This window comes from Acomys russatus, chromosome 27 (assembly GCF_903995435.1).
Source record: "Acomys russatus chromosome 27, mAcoRus1.1, whole genome shotgun sequence".
Taxonomy (NCBI): Eukaryota; Metazoa; Chordata; class Mammalia; order Rodentia; family Muridae; genus Acomys; species Acomys russatus.
Window position 1 is genome coordinate 56,600,941 of NC_067163.1, and position 21,895 is coordinate 56,622,835.

Here is a 21,895-nt window from a genome sequence, read left to right on the forward strand (position 1 = left end):
CTCTGGAGGCCAGAAGAGGGTGTCAGATCCCCTGGATCTGGAGTTAGGGGTGCTTGTGAGCCGCCGTGTGGTCCTGGCACTCAGTCAGTGAGCTTGGCTGCTGAGCCACCTCTGAAGCCCCTTCATTTGGAGGCGGGGTCCTACTGTGCAGCCCTGACTGGGCCGGAACTCACAGAGATCTGCCTGCCTCTGCCTCCAACATGCTGGGCTGACAGGTAGGGACCACCACAGCCTGCAAATACTGACAAGCAGAACTCCCACAGCTTCCATCTGGGGGTACTGGGCTCAGAAGCAGGTCCTCCTGCGTGGCAGGTGGTACTCGCCACAGATCTGCACGGAAGCTGCCAAAGACCACTTAGAAATGTGTCTGAAATGCAGCTTTCATGGAGGCAAACTGCCAGGCCTCGTGGTGCACCTCGCCTCTCAGCAGTTTGAGAAAGGAGCGCCACTGCAGCCTGGGAACTTGCAGCCAGTCTGGGCTACAGAGTGAAAGCCTCGTTCATTAAGAGAACAAAATAAAAGTGAAGTAGGCAAGATACAACATTGACTATTCTGAAAAGAAATAAGAAATATGAGAGAGAGGGAGAGAGAAGAAAAAGAAGAGGAGGAGGAGCAGGAGGAAGAGGAGGAACGGGGAGAGACAAGACTCTGGCGCCATGTTCCTCACATTTCAGAGCTAACTTCTGAGATCTTTTGGAAGTGTCCTGCTTATTTGGTTACATTTCCAGTGACAATACCCTGCACGCACACACACACCCCTACACACAACTGTGATAAGCGGCTGCACTGTTCCCTTCCCGAGCCCAGGTGGCCCCAGCACTGACCTCCTCCAGCTGGTGTCGGCAGGAGGCGAGAGGTACACGGTGCTGTAGGGGCAGCTGTCGGCGTGCATGAGTTAAGGGAACCTCAAATTGCTCTGACTCCTCCTGTGCCCACGTGGCCATAGCACAGGAAATCTGGTGCATAGCCTGTGGGGCCAGGCTGTGGGGAGTGTGCCTGGGCCCGCAGACAGCTGGCCAGGAGGGCAAGGGGCGTCTCCTGCCCTGATGGAAGCAGCTGCAGGTGCAGGGCTCCCCAGGAGGCCAGACCCATTCACCTACAACTCAGCACCCTCCTCCCAGACCATCGCAAGAGGAGGCCTGGGCCTCAAGCTGGGGCCCAGATGCCTCAGGGAGGCCAAGTTCAGCTGACCTCTCCCAGCACCAAAGGCTCAGAAGCTAGAAGCAGGGAGCAGGCAGACAGCCCCATCCTGCGGAGCTGAGGGTGGGGGTGAGCGTGACCCAAAAGCCACTCCGGTGACGGGGAGCTGGCTGAGGGAGCCAAGTTAGAAGGAAGGCCCTGGCAGGTGTCCATCCTCCAAACAAAAGAGGCCAGTTTTATGTGCGGAGTCACCGTTGTGTCCATCTGCGCCTGGTTCTGTCCATGCTGCCTCGACTGGGCAACATCCCACTTCTTGCAGCCCCTGAAGGCTGTGCATCTGAGCACCCGTTGTGGCCCAGTCCTGTGGCCCGAGTCACTCTCCTTAACTCTTCCCTTTGTCCCACTGACCGTGCATCTCTCTCCCACACCCTGGCTCTCTGCAGGCTTCCCTGATCTGGTGTCCACAGGTGCCAGCGTGTGCCTGTCTCTCTGTCCCTCCCAACCCCACACACATCCTCTGAAAAAAGGATATCTGTCGTCCATGCTTATCTACTGATAGGGGCCGGCGGTGTGGGGAGCCAAGTCGGCCACGCTCACGATATACTCTGTCCACAAGCCCATGATGTCGTGTAGTCCGACTCGTGTCCAGGCCTGAGGACTGAAATGGTGTCTGGGGAAAAAGAATGGGTCAAGAATAGGGGTTCAGAAAGGAGGGGGCACTCAAACACAACCCACTGGCTTGAGGTTCCCCTAGCTCTACCTTCAAGAATCTCTGCTTTGGGGAGACACTCAAACTCCAGTCCGCAGGCTTCTCTGGTGGCCCCAGCTCCTGCTAAGCCATGGGGCTGGGGTGCAAAAGTCAGCAGGGTTCTCCCGGAAGGTCAGTACAGCCTGCATGCTCGGACCAGACCGGGCGGTATTAGCTCTGCCTGAATGCCAGGGGTAGGAATGACTGAGCAGCTCTCCCCAGCTGGCCAGGTGCAGACAGGCCTCCACCCTCTCCCCCCAGGCCTGGCTGGCCTCCTGTCCCCACCTACGTCATCTCTGGAGGGGCCTGCCAAGAGAGGCCCCCAGGGCTTCAAGCCCAGAGCTGCTGCGGGGCCCACCTGGCCCAGCGCTTGCTCCCCAGAGGATCGAGGCAGAGCCCAGAACTGCTCTGCATTGAGCTGTGGACCCCTCTCCTGCCTCCCTCTCCCGCTCCCACCCCCAGCGTCCCAGCCAGGCACCACCAAGAGCCAAGTACAGACGCCTTCCGGGGCTGTGGCGTGCCTGGATGGGGCTTCTTACCAGCACCTGGGCTGGCACAAGGCTCCAGGGTCCCCAAGACTGCCAGGAGCCTGTCACCATGTTAGTGTGAGCTCAACTGTCTTGACCCCATGCCTTCCTGGTTGTCCAGGCCCTAGGCCCTTCTGTCCCCCATGAAGAAAGCAAAAGCCATTCTGAGAGCTAAGCAGGCTCCCCTTCCAGGAAGTCTGGTGGTGGCTGAGAGGGATCAGCCACTTTTCTCTGTATCTGCCTTCAGGTCTGGCTAAGTGGCCACTGCCAAATCTCTCTGTGACCCAGAAGAAGACTGTGATGATTCTGTACTTTTTTCTATTTTTGGTTTTTCGAGACAGGGTTTCTCTGTGTAGCTTTAGCTGTCCGGGACTCACTTTATAGACCAGGCTGGCTTCGAACTCAGATGTTTCTACATTTTACCCAGAAAAAGACAGTGAACCCCAAACATGGTCACCACCAGGTCATGGGCAGTGTAGGGGCCAGTCACCTCAGACATCTACAAGTCTGGAGGGGAAACTGAGGCAGCTGCTGCCTATCAGGCTCCTCCCAGTACTCTGCCCCCGTATCCTGCACACAGGCTGCTAGCCCGCTAGTCCCCTCCCAGCCTTTCAATGCCCACTGATCTGTACAGTCCCTTCCCCCAGCTCTTCAGCCCTACTTGGGGTCCAGCACGTGGGCATGAGCATGCCTTGGGAGCTTGGGCCATGCAACTTGGGGTACATGCCTAGATTCTGCTGCAAGCCAGCCCGGGTCAGGACACGTGCACATTGCATCTGTCTGAGAAGGATCCCAAGAGTCCTGGGGACTTCGAGTAGTACCCTATGCACCTCCCAACATGGGGTACTGAGGCAGAGTCACTTCAAGTAGGTAGGTGGAGGGGGCACCTCCTCAAGAGCCACAGGGACAGTTGTGGGGCATCCAGTGCCAATATATGGGTCAAGGGCTTACAGGCTGGTGCCAGGCAAGAACACCTCAGGCTGGGCTCAGTCACCAGAGACACTGAGCTGTGGCCAGGGCTACCCCCCAAAAGCCCAGTGCATAAAAAAATGCAAAGGACCAGCACTGTTTGGTGGGCATGTGTGCGTTGCGCACATGTGGTCCAGTAGGGTCCCTTGTGCCCTTGGACTGAGGAGTTTACTGTGAGGGGGTGCTAGGCTGCTCTGCTGGAAGGAAGAGGAGCTGGGAGACCCCCTGCCTCAGAGAGCCAGGGACCTCAGTATGCTCCAGCCCTGGGACTCCATAGGGTGCGGTCTCTCAGGGCCAAGCTAGCAGCCCCAAGCCCACCCAGGCCAGCTGCCTGCCTGTCCCACCAGCTGCTGTATCGTGAAGTAGGGGAGACGTCCAGGGTGGCTCTGGAGCCTGTCAGCTCTTGGGGACCCGGTTATTCCCAGACCCTTGGTAGCACTGTGTGTGATGGCTGAGGGCCCTGTCTGCGCCCTTCTCCTCCCACTTCCCCTGAAGCCTAGGGTCTGGGGAGAAGACACCAGCCTTATCTACATTATCTTGACAGCAGCCTGTGGCCCGAGGGAGCCATGCAGGGTGTGCGGCTCTGCCAAGAACTGTCTGCAGACAAGTGGGGTCAGGCGGCAGGGCCTTCCTTCTGAGAACTGCCGGGCTTGCAGATCAGTGAGGCGGCTGCAGCCAAGCCCCCAAGGCCCTGAGCTCTTCCCAGGGCCTCACAGCCTGCTGGCAGGTGCAGCTGCTGCTGAGTGCTGTGAGTGGCCGGGGGCGGGAGAGGTGGGGGGGGGGGGGTTGGGAGGGCGGCAGTAGTGATGTGTGTGCTGACTCCGGGAGTCTGTGGAGCTCAGGGAACCTGGCTAGGCCACTCTACCTCTCCCAGACCCCAGGATCCTAGAGAAGTCTTTAGCAGTGGGGAGCTGGCCTCTGTGAAGGGCAGGGGATAATGGCAGATGTTTAATTTGGGGAACATGGTCCATCTCCTGTGGGCCACCCAGCTGACCCCCTGAGTCTGTGGCTGAAGTAGGGCCCAGAGTGGGACAAAGTTGAGACACTTACCCTTGGAGTGTCACCTAGGAACGGCACAGAGCCAGGAGAACAGGGGGCTCACCTGGAAGGAGAGGTCCATGCTGCTGCTTCCGATCTGGTTCACATTGGGCAGGGACCCGCCATAGTACTGGCCGCGGCTGGGGCCCAGCTGCAGGTACTGAGATTTCTGCAGTTGAAGCTGGAAAAGCAAAGCCACCAGCTGTCACCACGCAGGAGGGGACCCATCCTCGAGCACCCCCAGAGAGTACCCAGACACCCAGAGGATTCAAGTGATGGAGTCCAGCGACTATGAAGACCTGATGGCTGAAAGAGGCAGAACCCACCCCACCTCGGGGGGCCCTCCTGGAGCCAGCACAGCCTGAGGCAGCTCCTCGCTGCCAACTTGGGGAGCCGGCTGCCTGGCCCACCCTGCAGAGACCCGGGGAAGCCTGGCAGGAATCACGGGTGCACTGGGCATTGGGAAGCCTCTTTCAGTGGTGGGAAACTGGTTACTGGTGTAATATGGGCCCACGTCCCACAGGGCCTGCTGGGCTGTCTGATGGCCTAGCCCCAGTAGGAGAACTTGGGGTCCTGGGCAAGCAGGTGCAACCACACATCTGAGTGGTACCCCTGCTGGTCTCCAGCCCTGTTTAGGACTCAGGAGCTGGTTGCTGTGAATTGTAGGGGACAATGGCAGATGTTTAACATGGGAGACACAGTCCATGTCCCTCAGTGAACAGGGTCCTCAGTGCCCACCTCAGTGTGAATGCAATGGTCAGCACACGGGAAGCATTCTCTGCTCGGGCTGCCTGTGCTTGCTAGGGTCTGGCGCTGTGCACACAACAGGGGCTGGTTCTCAGTTCTCACGAACATTTCCTGGCAGCCCAGCCTGCCCATCCCTCTTCCACGCCAGCCCCTTGCTTCCTGGGAAGGCCTTGGACACTGGAGGGGGGAAGCAAAGCTCCAACTGGCTGCATGCCCAGCCAAGCACCTCGCCCAGGTAAACAGCTGTTTCCTGCGAGCCACAGAGGCGGCCAGAGGAAGATGAACAGGCCTGGTTCTTAGGTACCTCTACGGGGGTCTGTATTGGGAGGTCCCTGTATTCTCAGGGGATGCCAGCTGGCCCCACCCACAGCTCCCCACTGAGCCCTCCCAGCAGCTAATGCAATGCGGGAAGGGGCTGGCGGTGGCTCAGCAGGAAAAGGTGTCTACTACCGAGCTCAATGGCCTGGGATGGATCCTTGAGTTCCAGAGAGAACAGACTCCTGCAAGCTGCCCACTGACTGCCGCACACACTGTGCGTGGGATTCAATAGGTAAAACAGTCCTGTACAGTAAAAGATCTTCTGCAGGAAATCTCCATCCTTGATCTTAAGCTGTACTATAGAGCAACAGTAATAAAAACAGCATGGTTCTGGCACAGTAATAGGCTGGTTGATCAATGGAATAGAATTGAAGATCCAGCAATAAATCCGCACATCTATGGACATTTGATTTTTGACAAAGAAGTCAAAACCATACAATGGAAAAAAGATAGCATCTTCAACAAATGGTGCTGGTTTAACTTGATATCTACGTGTAGAAAAATGCAAATAGACCCTTATTTATCACGCTGCACAAAACTCAAGTCCAAGTGGATTAAAGACCTCAACATAAAACCAGACACACTAAATCTATTAGAAGAGAAAGTGGGGAGGAGCCTTGAACTCACTGGCACAGGAGACAACTTCCTGAACAGAATACCAACAGCTCAGGCCCTAAGATCAACAATTAATCAAGGGGACCTCATGAAACTGAGAAGCTTCTATAAAGGAAAAGACACTGTCAACCGAACAAAGCGGCAGCCTACAGACTGGGAGAAGATCTTCACCAACCCTACATCCGACAAAGGACTAATATCCAAAATATATAAAGCACTCAAGAAATTAAACACCACTAAACCAAATAACTCAATTAAGAAATGGGGCTCAGAATTAAACAGAGAATTCTCAACAGAGGAATATCGAATGGCAGAGAAACACTCAATGCTCAGCGTCGTTAGTCATCAGAGAAATGCAAATCAAAACAACTCTGAGATTCCATCTTACACCTATCCAAATGGCTAAGATCAAAACCTCAAGTGACAGCACAAGCTGGCGAGGATGTGGAGAAAGGGGAACACTTTTCCATTGCTGGTGGGAGTGCAAACTTGTACAACCACTCTGGAAATCAATCTGGCGCTTTCTCAGAAACTTGGGAATAGCTTTACCTCAAGACTCAGCCATACCACTCCTGGGCACATACCCAAAAGATGCTCCACCATACAACAAGGACATTTGCTCAACTATGTTCGTAGCAGCTTTATTCATAACAGCCAGAATCTGGAAACAACCTAGATGTTCCTCAGTCAAAGAATGGATAAAGAAACTGTGGTACATTTACACTATGGAATAGTACTCAGCTATTAAAAACAAGGAAATCATGACATTTGTAGGCAAATGGATGGAACTAGAAATGATCATCCTGAGTGAGGTAATCCAGACCCCGAAAGACACATATGGTGTATACTCACTTATAAGTGGATATTAGCCCAACATAGAAGTTCTCTGAGAGTCTCCACTTAGCGAGGGATCAGGATGGCTACTGGGACTCTGGGCAGAGCGCTGAGAGTGGTATGGAAGAGTGGGGGGATGGAAGGACTGGGACAGGTCAGGAGCCCTACAGGGAGGCCATCAAGGCTGGTGGATGTGGACACAGGTGGCTGCACAGACTGATGCACCAACCAAGGACAGTGCACGCAGAGAACCCAGACGCCATATTCAGATGTAGCCGATGGACAGCTCATTCTCCACAGGAGCGGGTGGGGGGTATGGGGGAGGGCTGCCGCTGAATCTCTGGCACACAGAGGAAGGGGATGCAGGCTGTCTGATGAGACCTGATAGGCTATGGCCAGACATTGGGGGAGGAGGGCCCCCCGTTAGAGGTCTAGGGGAGGGGAAAAGGGCAGAAGAGGGAGGGTGGGAGGAATGGGAAGAGTGGGGGGATAACAATAGGGATGTAATGTGAATAAATTATAATAAGTAAAGTATTTTTAAAATGTAAAGCAAGGGCTGGAGAGATGGCTCAGAGGTTAAGGGCATTGACTGCCCCTCCAGAGGTCCTTAGTTCAATTCCCAGCAAACACACAGTGGCTCACAACCATTTGTAATGAGATCTGGTGCCCTCTTCTGGTGGACAGGCATACTTGCAGATTTTTAAATATATCTTTTTAAAAAAATGTTAAAACGAGCCAGAATAGTGAGGCCACATAGTGCCTGCTGCCCATCCTTGCCCAGTACTTTGTGAGTCCTGCAGGTGGGTCTGTGTTCCACCAGTTCTGTGGTGACAGAGACATGCACAGCACGTGTGTCTCCACAGATGCTTCTCCGTGGATGGACAGAGTCACAGGTTCTTGCAGACTGGTCATCAGGGCAGTATACACCAGGACCACTGTGCTCACTGCTATGTCTGGGAGCAAAGGAAGTCTGGTGTTTGGGGGTGAGCCTCAGAACGAGGTGGGGCTGGTAAGCCACTGGGGCTCCCAGACCCACCCTGCAAAGCCCTGTTCTCCTGTGATGCCCCTGAGCCCCCCACTCCCGCCACCTTGCTCAGCACCCAGGGCCTCGCAGCTGCTCTGTATCTAGGCTGGTGACTAGGTGCCCCACCACCTCTGGGGTGGCCCAGATTGTCTTTGGTTGTATGCAGAGCTGCGTAAGAAGCAGAGGTCTAGCTTGTGCCCCTCATCCCCAGGTGACCTAAAGACCTTCAGGACACCCTCCCTGACAGAGCACCACTGTGGCAGGTCACAACGCAAACCTGTCATTACAGCAGGAGGCCAGTGTCCTAGGGTTTCTATTGCTGTGATGACACACCACGACCAAAAAGCAAACTGGGTAGAAAAGGGTTTATTCAGCTCACACTTCCACAGCGCTGCTCACACTGAAGGGAGTCGGGACAGGAACGCAGGCAGGACAGGAACCTGGAGGCAGAGCTGGTGCAGAGCCATGGAAGGCGCTGCTCACTGACTTGCTCTGTGTGGCTTGTGCGGCCTGCTTTCTTATAGAACCCAGGATCGCCAGCCCAAAGATGGCACCACCACAGTGAGCTGAGCCCTCCCCATTGATCACTAAATAAGAAAATGGTTGGGCTGGAGATATGGCTCAGAGGTTAAGAGCACTGGCTGTTCTTCCAAAGGTCCTGAGTTCAATTCCCAGCAACCACATGGTAGCTCACAACCATCCATAATGAGATTTGGTGCCCTCTTCTGGCCTGCAGGCACAAATAATAAATAAATCTTTAAAAGAAAAGAAAATGTTCTACAGGCTTGCCTACATCACAATCTCATGGAGGCATTTTCTCAACTGGTTTCCTCCTCTCTGATGACTGTAGCTTGTGTCAAGTTGACATAAAGCAGCCAGCAGTCTTGGGCTCATGAGACCCTAATAACTGTATGAAGCAGGAAAATTGAAGGTGACTCGAGAGAGCAGTGGAGGGTTCCTGTTAGTTTAGCCTCTGTGGGGAGAGCCCATGGTGTGAACATGAACTGAACACAGGTGAAGGCCAGGCCTGCCTGGTGAGGGGAAGCCCCGGAGCTCCCTCTAGAGCAACAGTGATGGCACCAGGAAGAAACTTGTCAACCCAACACCAATGTGCCAAGCCACCTTAGAACCTCAAAGAAGGACCACAAATGGGCTGGCCATGAAACAAAAAAACAGTCAGGTTACGACATGAGAGACTGCAGAAGGTGTGGTGCCTCCAATCCTGTCAGCTCTTCCTCTAATTCCACCATGAGCACCTGACACTTGTCATTAACTCTTGGTCTCTGAGACAAGGATGCATAGAATGAGCCCCACAGCTAACCAGACTGTCTCTGAGTTCCCAGAATGCACTTCTGTTGGAAGGAATTTACTCCAAGTTTTTATGTAGAAGACAAGTATTCAAATATGGTCAGGAGCCCAGATCGATTCCATTAGCCATTGGCTAAGGAGACCTGTTTAAGAAAGCAAAGGAGGGGAGCTGGGGCCACAATGCCAGCAAGATGGCTCAGCAGACACGGGTGGCTCAGCACCAAGTCTGACGACCTGAGTGTGATCCCCCACAATCTCACAATCCACATGGTGAAGAAGAGAGCTGACTCCCACAAGTTGTCCTCTGACCTCCATATGTGTGCCATAGCGGCATGCACTGTCACACATGATAGACAGACAGACAGACAGACAGACAGACAGGTAAATAAACAAATAAGTAGTTTTCTGAGGAGTGTCACTGGGTACCCGGGTCTTCAAGTCAACCTGGCATCACCCTGACCGGAGGAAGCTGGACACTGGACACGGAAGCCAGTCATGTGGCGGCCACTCAGTCCAAAAGCCTGACCCCCATGATGCCCTGGCAGTATGGCTGTGCTGGCACACACTAGTACGGGAGATGCCATGGGGACAGGACGATTGAACGGCCTGCCCATGTTTCCTGGGCCACCTTGTACTGAAATAAGCTATACTATGAGTCAATAGCTTCCAGAGAGTTCTGAGTCTTTGCAGTGCACTGTCAGGGAAGAGTGACCCTGGGGTGATAAGACCCCAGACTGTACCCCCAAAGCCTCTCCTCAGCTGATGTGGTAGCCCCTCCCTGCTGCCAAACTGCATACTTTGTTCCCAATACGCTGTGCTCCCAGAGGACACAGAAACTCCATTTACAGAAGCATGCCAACTGGGTATCTGCTGATGAGCCACAAACACAAGGGCAAGCCACATGTGGATGAATGAATGAATGACATCTGCTGATGAGCCACAAAGACAAGGGTGAGCCACACGTGGATGAATGAATGAATGACATCATCTGCTGATGAGCCACAAACACAAGGGTGAGCCACACGTGGATGAATGAATGAATGACATCATCTGCTGATGAGCCACAAACACAAGGGTGAGCAGCATGTGGGTGAATGATCGAGAGTGAGGAGTGATGCCTGGACGAGCTGCACACACAATTCGCCCAGCAGCCCTGCTGAAAGCACACTGCATCTACAGCAACGGTTCTCAGCCTGTGGTCACCTCAGGGGTCACACATCAGACACCCTGTGAAGTAGGGATTTACATCACGATTCATAACAGCGGCTAAATTGTGGTTATGAGGCAGCAAGGACACAATCTGATGGTGGGGGCAGCACAGCATGAGGAATTGTATTAAAGGGCCTCAGCGTTAGGAAGGTTGAGAACCACTGACTTGGTCCTGAGGCCAGGCTGGTCATTTTGACGTAAGCAAATGCATGTAGGCAGTGGCCCTTGGGGGACCTCCTGGGAGATGCAGCCGAGCTCAGGCCTGCCACAGGCCTCCCCTTTCTTACCCTCATGTCTGCTAACAGGAGTCCCACCACAGCATTCCTGCTCGGGGCCTGCATGTCAAGCCTAGGGCCCAATTTGGGGCCCTCAGTTCTACAAACAGCCCAGTCCATGAGCCCGAGGTCCCGCAAGGCAGAGGGTGTGCAGGCACTCACCAGTGCCCTCAGCTTGCTACCTTCTTCTTTCCCCACCGCTGGCAATCCTCTTTCCTCAGGCCTCGAGGCCTGAGATTACAGGTGTGTGCCGCCTCACAGAAAGAGAAGACACAGCTTGGGGGCGGAGGGCTCCCAGGGCCACTCTCCTGCACAGCTGGGTGTCATCCGAACTGCACAAAGGGCCTCAGCACTGGCCTGGCCATGTGCTCGGCTCATCCTCCTGGAGGGTGAGTCTGCAGCAGTGAGTCCCTGAGATGTGGTCTGCCAGTGGCTGTTGTACTCAGAACCAGGACAAGTGAGTGGACTGAGAGTGCAGCCTCACTTCCTGCTGGCTGGTTCCAGTCTTGGGTATTTCCAGGATGCCAGCCCCTGTCCATGCTGACCCTTCAAGGCAGTGCCTGACCACTGGGGTCAGGGTGGTAGGTGTCCCTGTTACACTCTACAGGGTGGCCCCACACATGTGACGGGTAGAGGAGCACACCATCTCACGCTACGGCCACAGTTCACAGACAAGGCACCTGGAGGGTTAGCATCCTACAGCTGTCAAACAGCAACAAGCTGGGTGGCCTAAAGGCATGGGCACTCCTCGCCTCTGTCCCCGAGGCTCCTCCCACCTTGTCCTTCTTGTACAAACTCTAGGCAGCCTGGGAGTTGGGGGTCATGGCTCCAGTATCGATACCCCCATTCTGGGCCCTTGTTCAGTATCTGTGGGCCTCACGTTCAACAGGCCTCAGACAGAAAGATCACTGCACCTGGACAAGAACCCACAGAACCCCCCAATTCCCTAAATGGCAGTGTGACAATTCCCACAGTTCAGTGGAGTCAGGTGTTACAAATCCCACAGAGAAGTTTCCAGAACAATTAGCAGAGACTCCTAACAGTCCCTTATACCACAGCAACCTGGGTACTCCTGGAGTTCCATGTCCACGGACCTCCTGTCATCTTACCACACTGATACCTAGGCACTGAACCGGCCACTGGATCTGACTCTCACCTTAGTCCAGGGTTCACCTCAAGACTCTTCTCAAAAACATGTATTTTAGCCGGCTGTGGTGGCGCACGCCTGTAATCCCAGTACTCAAGAGGCAGAGGCAGGCGGATCTCTGAGTTCGAAGTCAGCCTGGTCTACACAGTGAGTTACAGGACAGCCAGGGCTATACAGAGAGACCCTGTCTCAAAACAAAAACAAAACCATCTTATTTTATTTTTAATTACGCGCGCGCATGTGTGTGCATCTGTGTGTGGGTATGTGCACGGATGCCAGAGGGAGTGCTGGATGCCAGGGAGCCTGAAGGAACCCACTCCTAAGCCCTGCACCATCTCTCCAGCACTCCAGTTAAGGACATTATTTCCACATGATGCCACAGACCCTGGCCCTGGAGCATGAAGACACAACCTCAGGACAGTACAGTCAGTCTATGCCCTGGTGGACAAGTCAAGCCTGGGAGACACAGGGCCTGCCTAGCTAAGAAGGTGGCTAAGCATGGCAGGGTTGTTCTGTAGGCTGATGTCCAGGCCCCTCCTGGAACCAGGGATATCCCTCCCATTGCAGATGAAGCACCCCCAAGTGGACAGCTAAATGGAGGCCCCCTGCTGGCCAACCACCTTGGGATGGGCTGGCTAGGGCATCATAAAAAAGCCACCTCTGACCTTGTATGGAGGAGCCACTATGGGTACCCCCTGGGGAAGGGAAGAGACTTGGAAGTCCCTAGTTTCCCTAGACCTGCACACCACACCCCCAACTAGCCCCTCCCAGCCTCACTGTTCAGATGGAGTGGCCTTGGGCAGGCCAGGACTGCCTGGAGTCACCATGGCAACAGGCTGGCCTTCTAAAGAGATTAAGGGGAACAGGCCAGCTGACGCTGGGGCTCTCGGTCCTGTGCAGAGAGCGGGGAGAGGGATGTATGTTCCCAGTATGCCTCACTTTTCTCCCTCACTGGTCTGACACTGATCGCCCCCAACCCTGAAGCCCCTCTACCAGATAAGCCAGTTGCAGCCACCTCAGGGCCTTGCGTAGACTCCAGGAAGGGGTGGGGCCGCTGCCTAGAACTCGATGGGATTCTCCCTTCCTCAGTTTACCATCTGAGCCTCCTCGACCAAGGGCTGTCTCTTGGCATACTGTCACTTCATGGTGGCCAGGAACGGAGCCTGGAAGAGAAGTAGGCTTGGACACCCAGGCAAGCAGCTAGAACAATGCTTACAAGACTGGAAAAGTAGTTCTGGGGCCTCAGGGGAGTTCAGAGCTTCTCCCGTGCCTGAACAGGGCAGCTGGCCCTCCACTGGTGGCTGAATGGGGGAAGAGGATCAAAGACTAACAATGGCCTCCCCAGTGCTGAGGCAGCATACACCGCAGCGAGGCTGACAGCGAGCACACAAAGTCCCGGGGTCCACACACTTGGATCCTGCAGCCTCCTAGCAGTCACAGAAGAAGGGGGACCCAGGTAAGGGCCACCTTCCCAGTGTTCTCCCAAAGAGGGAGAGCCAGCCTCCCAAGATTCTGCAAACACCTCAGGAGCCAGCAGGCTCAGGGGAGGCTGAAGGAGCTGCTGAAGTGCAGGAGGGCAGGCACAGAGGCCCCGGGCTGAGAGCAAGCCAGGGCGGGGGCCTACGATAGCACCAGCCCCCATGAAGGGAACAGAAGCCACATGGCACTGACAGAGACTGGAGCTCCTCCCCTCTCACACAGGACACCTTGCCACCTCCCCTGCCCAGGCTGCCCCAGCCCTGTCAACCACCCACTCTCCAAACTCTCGCTGTGAGGAACCATCTGCTCTCTATAGCTAAGACCTCAGATTCTAAAAGCCGGGCTGGTGCGCCATCATGGCCCCACGCAGGGATGCCAGTTCATGCACCACCCCCACGCCGCCCTCGGTGGAGCAGAAGCCATGCACACGGCCTTGTTACAGTCTCCAGCATCAGGCAGGACAAGGGCCGTCACCTTTCCCCCAGGCTTCTTCTCAGAAGGTGGGGAGAAAGCTTGTGCTTCCGAATTTAGGGCAACAAGAATTTGGAGCACCTGACCTCTCGCTTCCTCCCCTCCACATGGGGATGGGGAGCCCAGTGCGGGCTGCTGGGGACTCAAGACAGAGTCCTCTCACACTCAGTAGGGGCTGGGTACATTTCCCTAGGCCCACAAGTGCTCTACCTCTGAGCTGCACCCCAGACACCCACAAGCTCCTTCTCTGCTCCCTTGAGGGTCTAAAGGAAAGTGTCCCAGACCCAAAGTGCCAGTAAGTACTTTTCTTACATGCCCCACATTCCTAGACAGACTCCCACGTAGCACAGCCCAGTGACCTAGACCACTAGAGGTTTAACTGTGGCAAAGACAGAAACGTGGCAGGGGGCAAGAAGGCCACACCAGCCAGGACAGCCTGGTGAAGCCGGGGACGTTGTGAGCAGCTCTGGGATGGCCAATCCTGGGTAGGGGCTCTGTGCTTCAGCCCACCTGCACTAAGGCCAGTCCCTCCCGCCCTGGTGGCCCCAATGCTGTGCCTCATCTCTATAGATGTTCTGGACATTTCTCAGCCCCACAGCTATGCAAGATGTGGCCTTTCATGTCTGGCTTCTGTCATGTCCTGTCTGAGGTCCATCTGGCCCACTGCATGCCCCTGCCTGGGCACACCACGTTACTGTTTATTTATTCCCTGCATGATTGACACTTGGCATATTTTCCATCTCTTGGCAGTTGGGAATAATCTGTGAACATAAGTGTGGAAGTGTGAGCTGGAGTGCCTGCCTTCAAATCCCTAGTGTACACGTGGGGGCGGGGGAAGAATTTGGTGCTGCACACCTGCGGGAAAGCCACAGTGCTGCATTCCGGGTTGGGGGGGCATAGGGCTGCTGTACACCAGGTTGGGGGGCCACAGTGCCGCTGCACACCTAGGGGGAGCCATGGTGCTGCACACTGGGTGGGGGACCATGGTGCTGCACAACTTGGGGGAGCCATGGTGCTGCACACTGGGTGGGGGACCATGGTGCTGCACACCTTGGGGAGCCATGGTGCTACAGAGAGGGTGGGGGGCCATAGTGCTACAGAGAGGGTGGGGGGCCATGGTGCTACACACAGGGCGGGGGCCACGGTGGTGCTGTACACCTGGGTGGGGGACCTGAGGTGCCTCCTGGCAGTTCTGGGCCTCGCTGGCTGTGGTGTCTTCCCCGGCAGCTGCATGTGTCAAACCCCCACAAGCTCAAAGCTTCCAGCCTCACCTCCTCCCCAACACTTGTTCCTTTTTGAGTCTCTTTGTTTTTGCAGTGCTGGGGGTGGAACCCAAGACTAGAAGCACACTGGGCCAAGTGCTCTGCCCTGACAGGATCACAACTCAGAGCAATCCTCCTGCCTCAGGGTTCTAAACACTGGGGTTACAAGTGTGCACCAACTGCTGTCCTTTTATTTTTATGATTTTTTTTAGCATGCGTAAGTGTGTGCGCCCTTGGGCATATCTAGGAGTCCACAGCGGCAAAGGTGTTGGGTCCCTCAGATGCCTGAAGGGGGCGCTGGGAACCAAACTGAGGTCTACGCAGGAGCTGCCCGCACTCCTGTTGCCTGATCTCTCCAGCCCCTCCCCCACCTTTCCTTGAGCCAGGTCTCCGTACAGCCCAGGCCGGCTGAGTCCCTGGGCCGCCTAAGCACTGGGTGATAGCGTGCACCACTGCCCAGCTGGTCTGCCTGCTTTTGATTCTGAAAGAGCCAAAGGTTCCAACTCTCACATTTGGGTTCTTTTTTAATTTTTAAAAAATTATTTTATTTTTGAGACAGGGTTTCTCTGTGTAACAGGCCTGGCTGTCCTGGAACTCACTCTGTAGACCAAGGTGGCCTCGAACTCAGAGATCTGTCTGCCTCTGCCTCAGAGTGGTAGGAATAAAGGTGTGCGCCACTACTGGCCGGCTCCTTTGGGTTCTCGTCTGCCCTGCGCTGTGGTGTTGCTGGGTCACCAGGCTGACCTGGCACACTGAGGGCACTGCGCCCACACGAGGGGATGAATGGAGGAGGACGCAGGCTGTCGACTCCAGGCTGAGTCACTGCAGCCCCCGGGTGGGCCTCCAGCCTCCCCATCTCTCCAGCCCACTATAAACACAGACTCGAGTACACAAGCACGGAGCCTCGGAATGCCTTTAATCAGGCTCTGCAGCCGCTGCCAAATTTCCAGCCCCGGGAATGAGCGGGTCTGCGGCAGGCGGCGCCGGCTGTTTCTCCAGACAGTGGTGGAGGTTGGACACAGGCATTTGGGCCCAGAGCTGTGACGGGTCCCTCGGGATCTGTGCAGCACAGCTGGTTTTGTGGGGCCCTCCTTCCTCCATAGGGTACCCCAGCCCTTCCCATTGGCCCAATGCCAATTCCTGAGTGGGGTCTCACAAAGAGAAGAGACAGTTCTGAGTCTCCAGTTTCCAGTGGGGAAACCAAGGCACCAAGGAGCCACAGGATTAAGTGAGGTCAGAAAGGGGCATCAGTTACAAGCCAGCTGTTTCATGAGTCAATGGGGGATGAGTGTCTTTTGTCACCATTTTGGTCACACGAAGACAGTTGTACTGGGGCCAGGTGTGGTAGCACACACCTGTAATTCCAGCACTCGGGAGGCAGAGGCAGGCAGATCTCTGTGAGTTCGAGGCCAGTCTGGTCTATAGAGTGAGTTCCAGGACAGCTAGGGCTACACACACACACACACACACACACACACACACACACACACACACACACACACACACCAAACAAACAAACAACCCTGTTTGTCTTGAAAAACCAAAACCAAACCAAACCCCCAAAACCCCAGTTGTATTGCTGGAGATAGAGCTCAGATGGTAGAGTGCTAGCAGCTCCATCAACAGGGTGCTTGCCAGGCCTTCACAAGGCCCCGGGTTCAATTCCTAGCAGCACATAACCCAGGTGTGGTGGCACAGGAGATGGAAGCAGAAGGCTCAGGAGTTTGAGGTCGGCCTGGGCTATGTGAGACCCTGTCTCAAACAGCAATGACAAACTGGGAAGGCTGGACTATGCACCCCTCACGTCCTCAGGGTGCAGCACCCTCCTCCCACCTGCCAAGACTGGGAGGAGCCCAGAGGAGCCAGGCCCTCCTGTGGGAGCCCACAGCCCAGTATGGTTTGCAGAGGTGTCCTGGCCTGGGCTCTGCTGTGCCCTGGGTGTGGGACTGAGCAGCTGCTGCCTGCTCCTGGTTGGGCTGGGATAAGCCAGGCTGGTGACTACCAGAAGCTTTCTGGGCTTAGGCATTGTGCTGGCGTCACGCTCCTCCCCACCCTGAAGCCAGTAGGAGGCCTGTGGGGTAGGTGACCACACAGGGTGTTAAGTCTAGGTGGCCTAGGGTAAATGGGCTTGGGGACTGGGGCCTGCACTACTCAAGATTTTGCATGACCAAGAAACTCACGCCCACCCAAACTCCCAAGAGTAGCTGCATTAAAAACTGGGGTCTCAGGCTGGAGAGGTGGCTCAGAGGTTAAGGGCACTGTCTGCTCTTCCAGAGGTCCTGAGTTCAATTCCCAGCAACCACATGGTGGCTCATAACCACCTATAATGTGATCTGATTCCCTCTTCTGGCCTGCAGGTAGAGAACTGTATACATATTGATAAATAAATCTTTAAAAATACACACCTGTCACCCAGCACTCAGGAGATGGAGGCAGGAGGGTTTGGAGTTCAAGGTCATCTTGGGCTACACGAGACACTGCTTCAAGAATTACAGAGGACATCATTTCCCAGTGGAGCCATGCTGGCTCTAGCGGGACACGAGCGGCTGGTAGAGCTGACTCCTCCATCCCAGGTCACCTGCAGCCCTTCTGTGACAACTGTCCCCAAGTAACTAGATTCATACCACAGCCACACCGTCTGCCACCCAAAGGCCCCTGGTGGCAGACACAATCTTCAGGCCTCAGGATCCTTACTGTCCCCTCTGGTTCAGCACAAGGGACATGGCTAAGACTTCTCCAGAAGCTATCCTGGGAACAGGCCCACTGGAGGCTCACACAGGGGCATGCATCACTCCAGGAACAGCTGGAACTGCAGACCTCAGGAGGGTGTGGGCAATGCGGCTGAGAGGAGGCTGGGCGGACACTCGGGAGGTGCAGAATTCCCTAAAGGTCTCTGTAGACAGAGCACACAGGGGGCAGGCGTGCAGAGGTCTCACCTGTATTTCCTGAGCCGCTGGCCTCCAGGGATGGGGGCTGCGCTGTGGGCTAGGAATGGAGCGTGCCAGGGACAGGGCAGGCCGAGCAAAAGGAGGCAGTTGGGACAAACTGACTTGTTTGTATCCAGGAAAAATTATGGCCAAGTCTTCACAGTTATGCCTCTTCCCTGATGATCCACCTCTCAGACCCGCTGTGGAGGGGACCAATGACAGCGCTGCTGGTGACCCAAGCAAGCCTTTCTGTGGACTTGTGTGGACTCAGGTTGGCATGCGTGGACGGGTCAGCCTTGTTTGTAGTTCCCCAGGCACTGCTTGCCAGGTGAGTTTGGAGTGTGAGGTCCCCTCACACATCCTTGTACATTATTGTCACATGTGTCACAGAACACGTGGAGGTCAGAAGACAGCATGGAGGAGTCAGTTCTCTCCTCCACCACGTGGGTCCTGGGAACACAGCTCAGGTTTCCAGGCTCAATGACAAGAGCCTTTTCTGCCTGAGCCGTCTTGCCAGCTCCGCTATCCTAATTTTTAAGACAGTCTCTCGCTGGCCTAAAGATCCTTGACTAGACAAAGAGGACTGGCCAGCAAGCTCCAGGAGTCCTGCTGTCCCCACCTCCCACTGCTGGGGCCACACATGTGAGCCATCTTGCTTGGCTCTGACCTGGTGCCATGGACTAGAGCCAGGTCCTCACACCTGCACACTGAGCACTTTGCCTGCTAAAAACAAAGACACCTCCCAGCTCCCCTCGTTTTCTTCTTGAAACAGGGTCTCATTATAAACTTAGACTGGCCTCAAGCCTCTGCCTCAGCCCCGAGTGCTGGGATGGCAGCATGCACCACCACATGCCTAGCGCTAGCCAGCTCAGGCCTCTGACGATCTGTGGCACATACTGTGAGCTTCCAGGCCCCAAACAAATGGCTCCCCGAGCAGGGAATGCCTCACAGGCTCCTTTCTCTCCTTACAGAGCTCCAGCCAGGGCACGGAGCTACCCACAGAACCTTGAGACGGGCTATGCTGCATGCTCCAAGGTCTGGTGCCTTGGCGTTCTGGCCCCCGGGACCCTGTGTGTGTGTGTGTGTGTGAATGTGCCTGTGGGTGTAACTGGGATGGGCTAGGGGTGTGTGTGCATGTGGGGGATGTGTGTGTGCAGGCAGTGGTGTGGCCTTGGCAGCAGTCTGCGGGTCACTGTGTTCTAGAAATCGTATGTTCAACACTGGGAATGATGGTGCATCTGTCGTCCCAGTACTTGGAAAGCGGAGGAAGGAGGCTCAGGAGTTTAAGGTCACATTCTTGGCTACAGAGTGAGTTCAAGGCCAGCCTGGGCTATATGACACTCTCCAAAACAAACAAACAAAAGGGGGAAAGACTCAAAATACAAATAAGAGTTGAAACTGTGGTATGGTGGGCATGGTGGTGCACCCCAGAGGCAGAGGCAGGTGGATCACTGTGAGTTCAAGGCCAGTCTGGTCTACAAAGCGAGTCCAGGACAGCCAAGGCTACACAGAGAAACCCTGTCTTGAAAAACCAAACCAAACAAAACCCTGTGGCATGGTCAGGAGCAGTGCTGCAGGCCTTTTATCCCAGCACACAGAGGCGGAGGTGGGGATCTCTATGACTGCTGGGCCAGCCTGGTCTACACAGTGAAACCCTGTCTAACAACAAAAACCAAATCAAACCCTAGCATCCTCCACCACATGAGCAGAACACTGCAGGGACACACGGTCTTCAGTCACATAGCAATAGGTAAGGAGAAGAGACAGCAGGCTGTGTCAGAGACGGGACAGCAAGCTGTGTCAGAAACGGGACAGCAGGCTGTGTCAGAGACGGGACAGAGATAGGATAGCAGGCCGTGTCAGAGACGGGACAGAGACAGGACAGCAGGCTATGTCAGAGACAGGACAGAGACAGGACAGCAGGCTGTGTCAGAGACAGGACAGCAGGCTATGTCAGAGACAGACAGGACAGAGACAGGACAGCAAGCTATGTCAGAGACAGAGACGGGACAGCAGGCTATGTCACAGTACAGACAGAGAAGAACGCAGTCCTGCCAGCCGGATCAGGAAGGAGCCGCCTGGCCTCTAGAGCAAGCAAGGTAGCTGACTGTGCTGAAAGACTTGCCTCCTAAGCCAGAACACACAGCTGCTGGACATAGTCCCCATGTTTGTCTCAGCAGCCCCAAGGCTGCAGCCTGGGCCCTGGCACACAGTGAGAGGGGATGTATGTGTGTCGGGGGGGCATGTGATTATCTGAATGCATGCAAGTGTGTATGTGCACATCTCAAGTGTGAAAACATGTGTTTGCATGTGCCAGCATAAACACGTGGACGTGTGTATGAGCCTGTATATATGTGCATGAGTGTGCGTTTGTATGTTACATTGAGTGAATGCCAACTGCACTGCTCTGCACTCAGCTCCCTGTGCCCTTGAGTGGGACTGTCCCTGTACCTCAGACGGCCAAACCCTGCAGCAGCTCAACTCCAAAGCCTACCTGGAAAGAAAAGCATGATCCCCAATGGGGGAGGGGACTGCCTGAAGCCAGACCACGCTGGCCTCAAACTCAGCAATCCACCTGCTTCTGCCTCCAATGATGAGGGCTGTGCACCACCATGCCCAGCCCCAGGCCCAGTTTGAGAGCGGCCAGCTGCAAGTGGAGGAAGTGGTGACTTCCACATTGGCAACAAAGACTTCTTTGGAAAGTGGTCCCAACACTGCTATGCCACCTCACTAGGGTCATCGCTGAAACTGGCCTGCTACTCCCCAGGGCTTCCCTGAGGGGCAATGGAGCCACAGGGAGACAACAAAGTTGAGATGGCCTCATTACCATGGCCCAAAATAGCTAAAATGCTCCGTATTTCAGGAGCGCTCAGCCGGGTTATGTAAGAACTCGGGGTTAGGGGCGGGGCTGTGACCCCATGGGAACCTCATGGTCAGACTTCCACAGGCCATGGATAGCTGTGTGCTCCAGGTCTCAGGACCTGTCTGGGTGGGATCCCGCCAGCCCGCCGTCCCGCCTTTGCTCAGAGCACACCCAGGCCAGCATCCTGGTGATGCTCATGACGGAGGAGGGTGGGACCAGCATCCATCCACATTCACACAGAAGGCAGTTTGAGCCACACAGACCAGGACAGAGACAATAAGAGGTGCCACTCACACCCCAAGCCCCCCTACACCTCAAGCCCCCCTATACCCCAAGCCCCCCTATACCCCAAGCCCTCCCACACCCCAAGCCCTCCCACACCCCCTGAGCACTCCTTGAGCTCCAAAATGACGTCCCAGCCTACGCCATCTTGGCACCCAGCTGTCCACACAACTTCACTGTAGGCCTGCCCTGCCAGACCATCCTGCATTGTCACTTCTATAGGGCCACTCCATCACTGCTATGTCCAACACAGCTCAAATGCCCTCACTCTCTTCTTTTTTTTTTTTTAACCACACCAGTAGGTTTCTGTTCTATTTAAAATGAAGCCAACTTGCTTAGAACTTCAGCAAGTAAAACATAAAATTACAGTATGACCCAGCATTCCATCCCCAGGGACAGGCCCAGTGAAAGGGAGAAGACATGCAAACACACGCTCATGGTGCTCTGTCAAACAAGGGCAAGAAAGGCAAAAGCCAGCAAGCACACGCTCAAAGCCAGCTTCCGTCAGCACCATGTGACACAGTGTGGGTGTAGGAATATTGCTCAGCCCTGAAAAGGGATGAGGCGCTGGCATACCACAATGAAGATGGACCTTGAAAAACTGCCAGTGAGTGTCAGAAGCCAGAGAATAGGGCCACACTGTGTGCCATCCCAAGGATGCAAAACACTCACCTACAGAGCAAGGAAGCTGATCAGGTGTTGCCACAGGCTG

The 21,895-nt window shown here is 55.1% G+C and overlaps 1 protein-coding gene across 2 annotated transcripts in view; it reads right to left on the minus strand.

Moving 5' to 3' along the window:
* Crtc1 (CREB regulated transcription coactivator 1) overlaps nucleotides 1–21,895 on the minus strand; it is a 53,644-nt gene that overhangs the window by 20,338 nt on the left and 11,411 nt on the right. For both annotated transcript variants that reach the window (XM_051169623.1, XM_051169622.1), the window contains exons 2-4: nucleotides 4,487–4,603; nucleotides 1,673–1,810; nucleotides 825–886 (exon numbers count right to left, since the gene is read on the minus strand). In XM_051169623.1, the coding sequence (XP_051025580.1) occupies nucleotides 825–886; nucleotides 1,673–1,810; nucleotides 4,487–4,603 (317 nt within the window). The remainder of the gene's footprint in view (nucleotides 1–824; nucleotides 887–1,672; nucleotides 1,811–4,486; nucleotides 4,604–21,895) is intronic.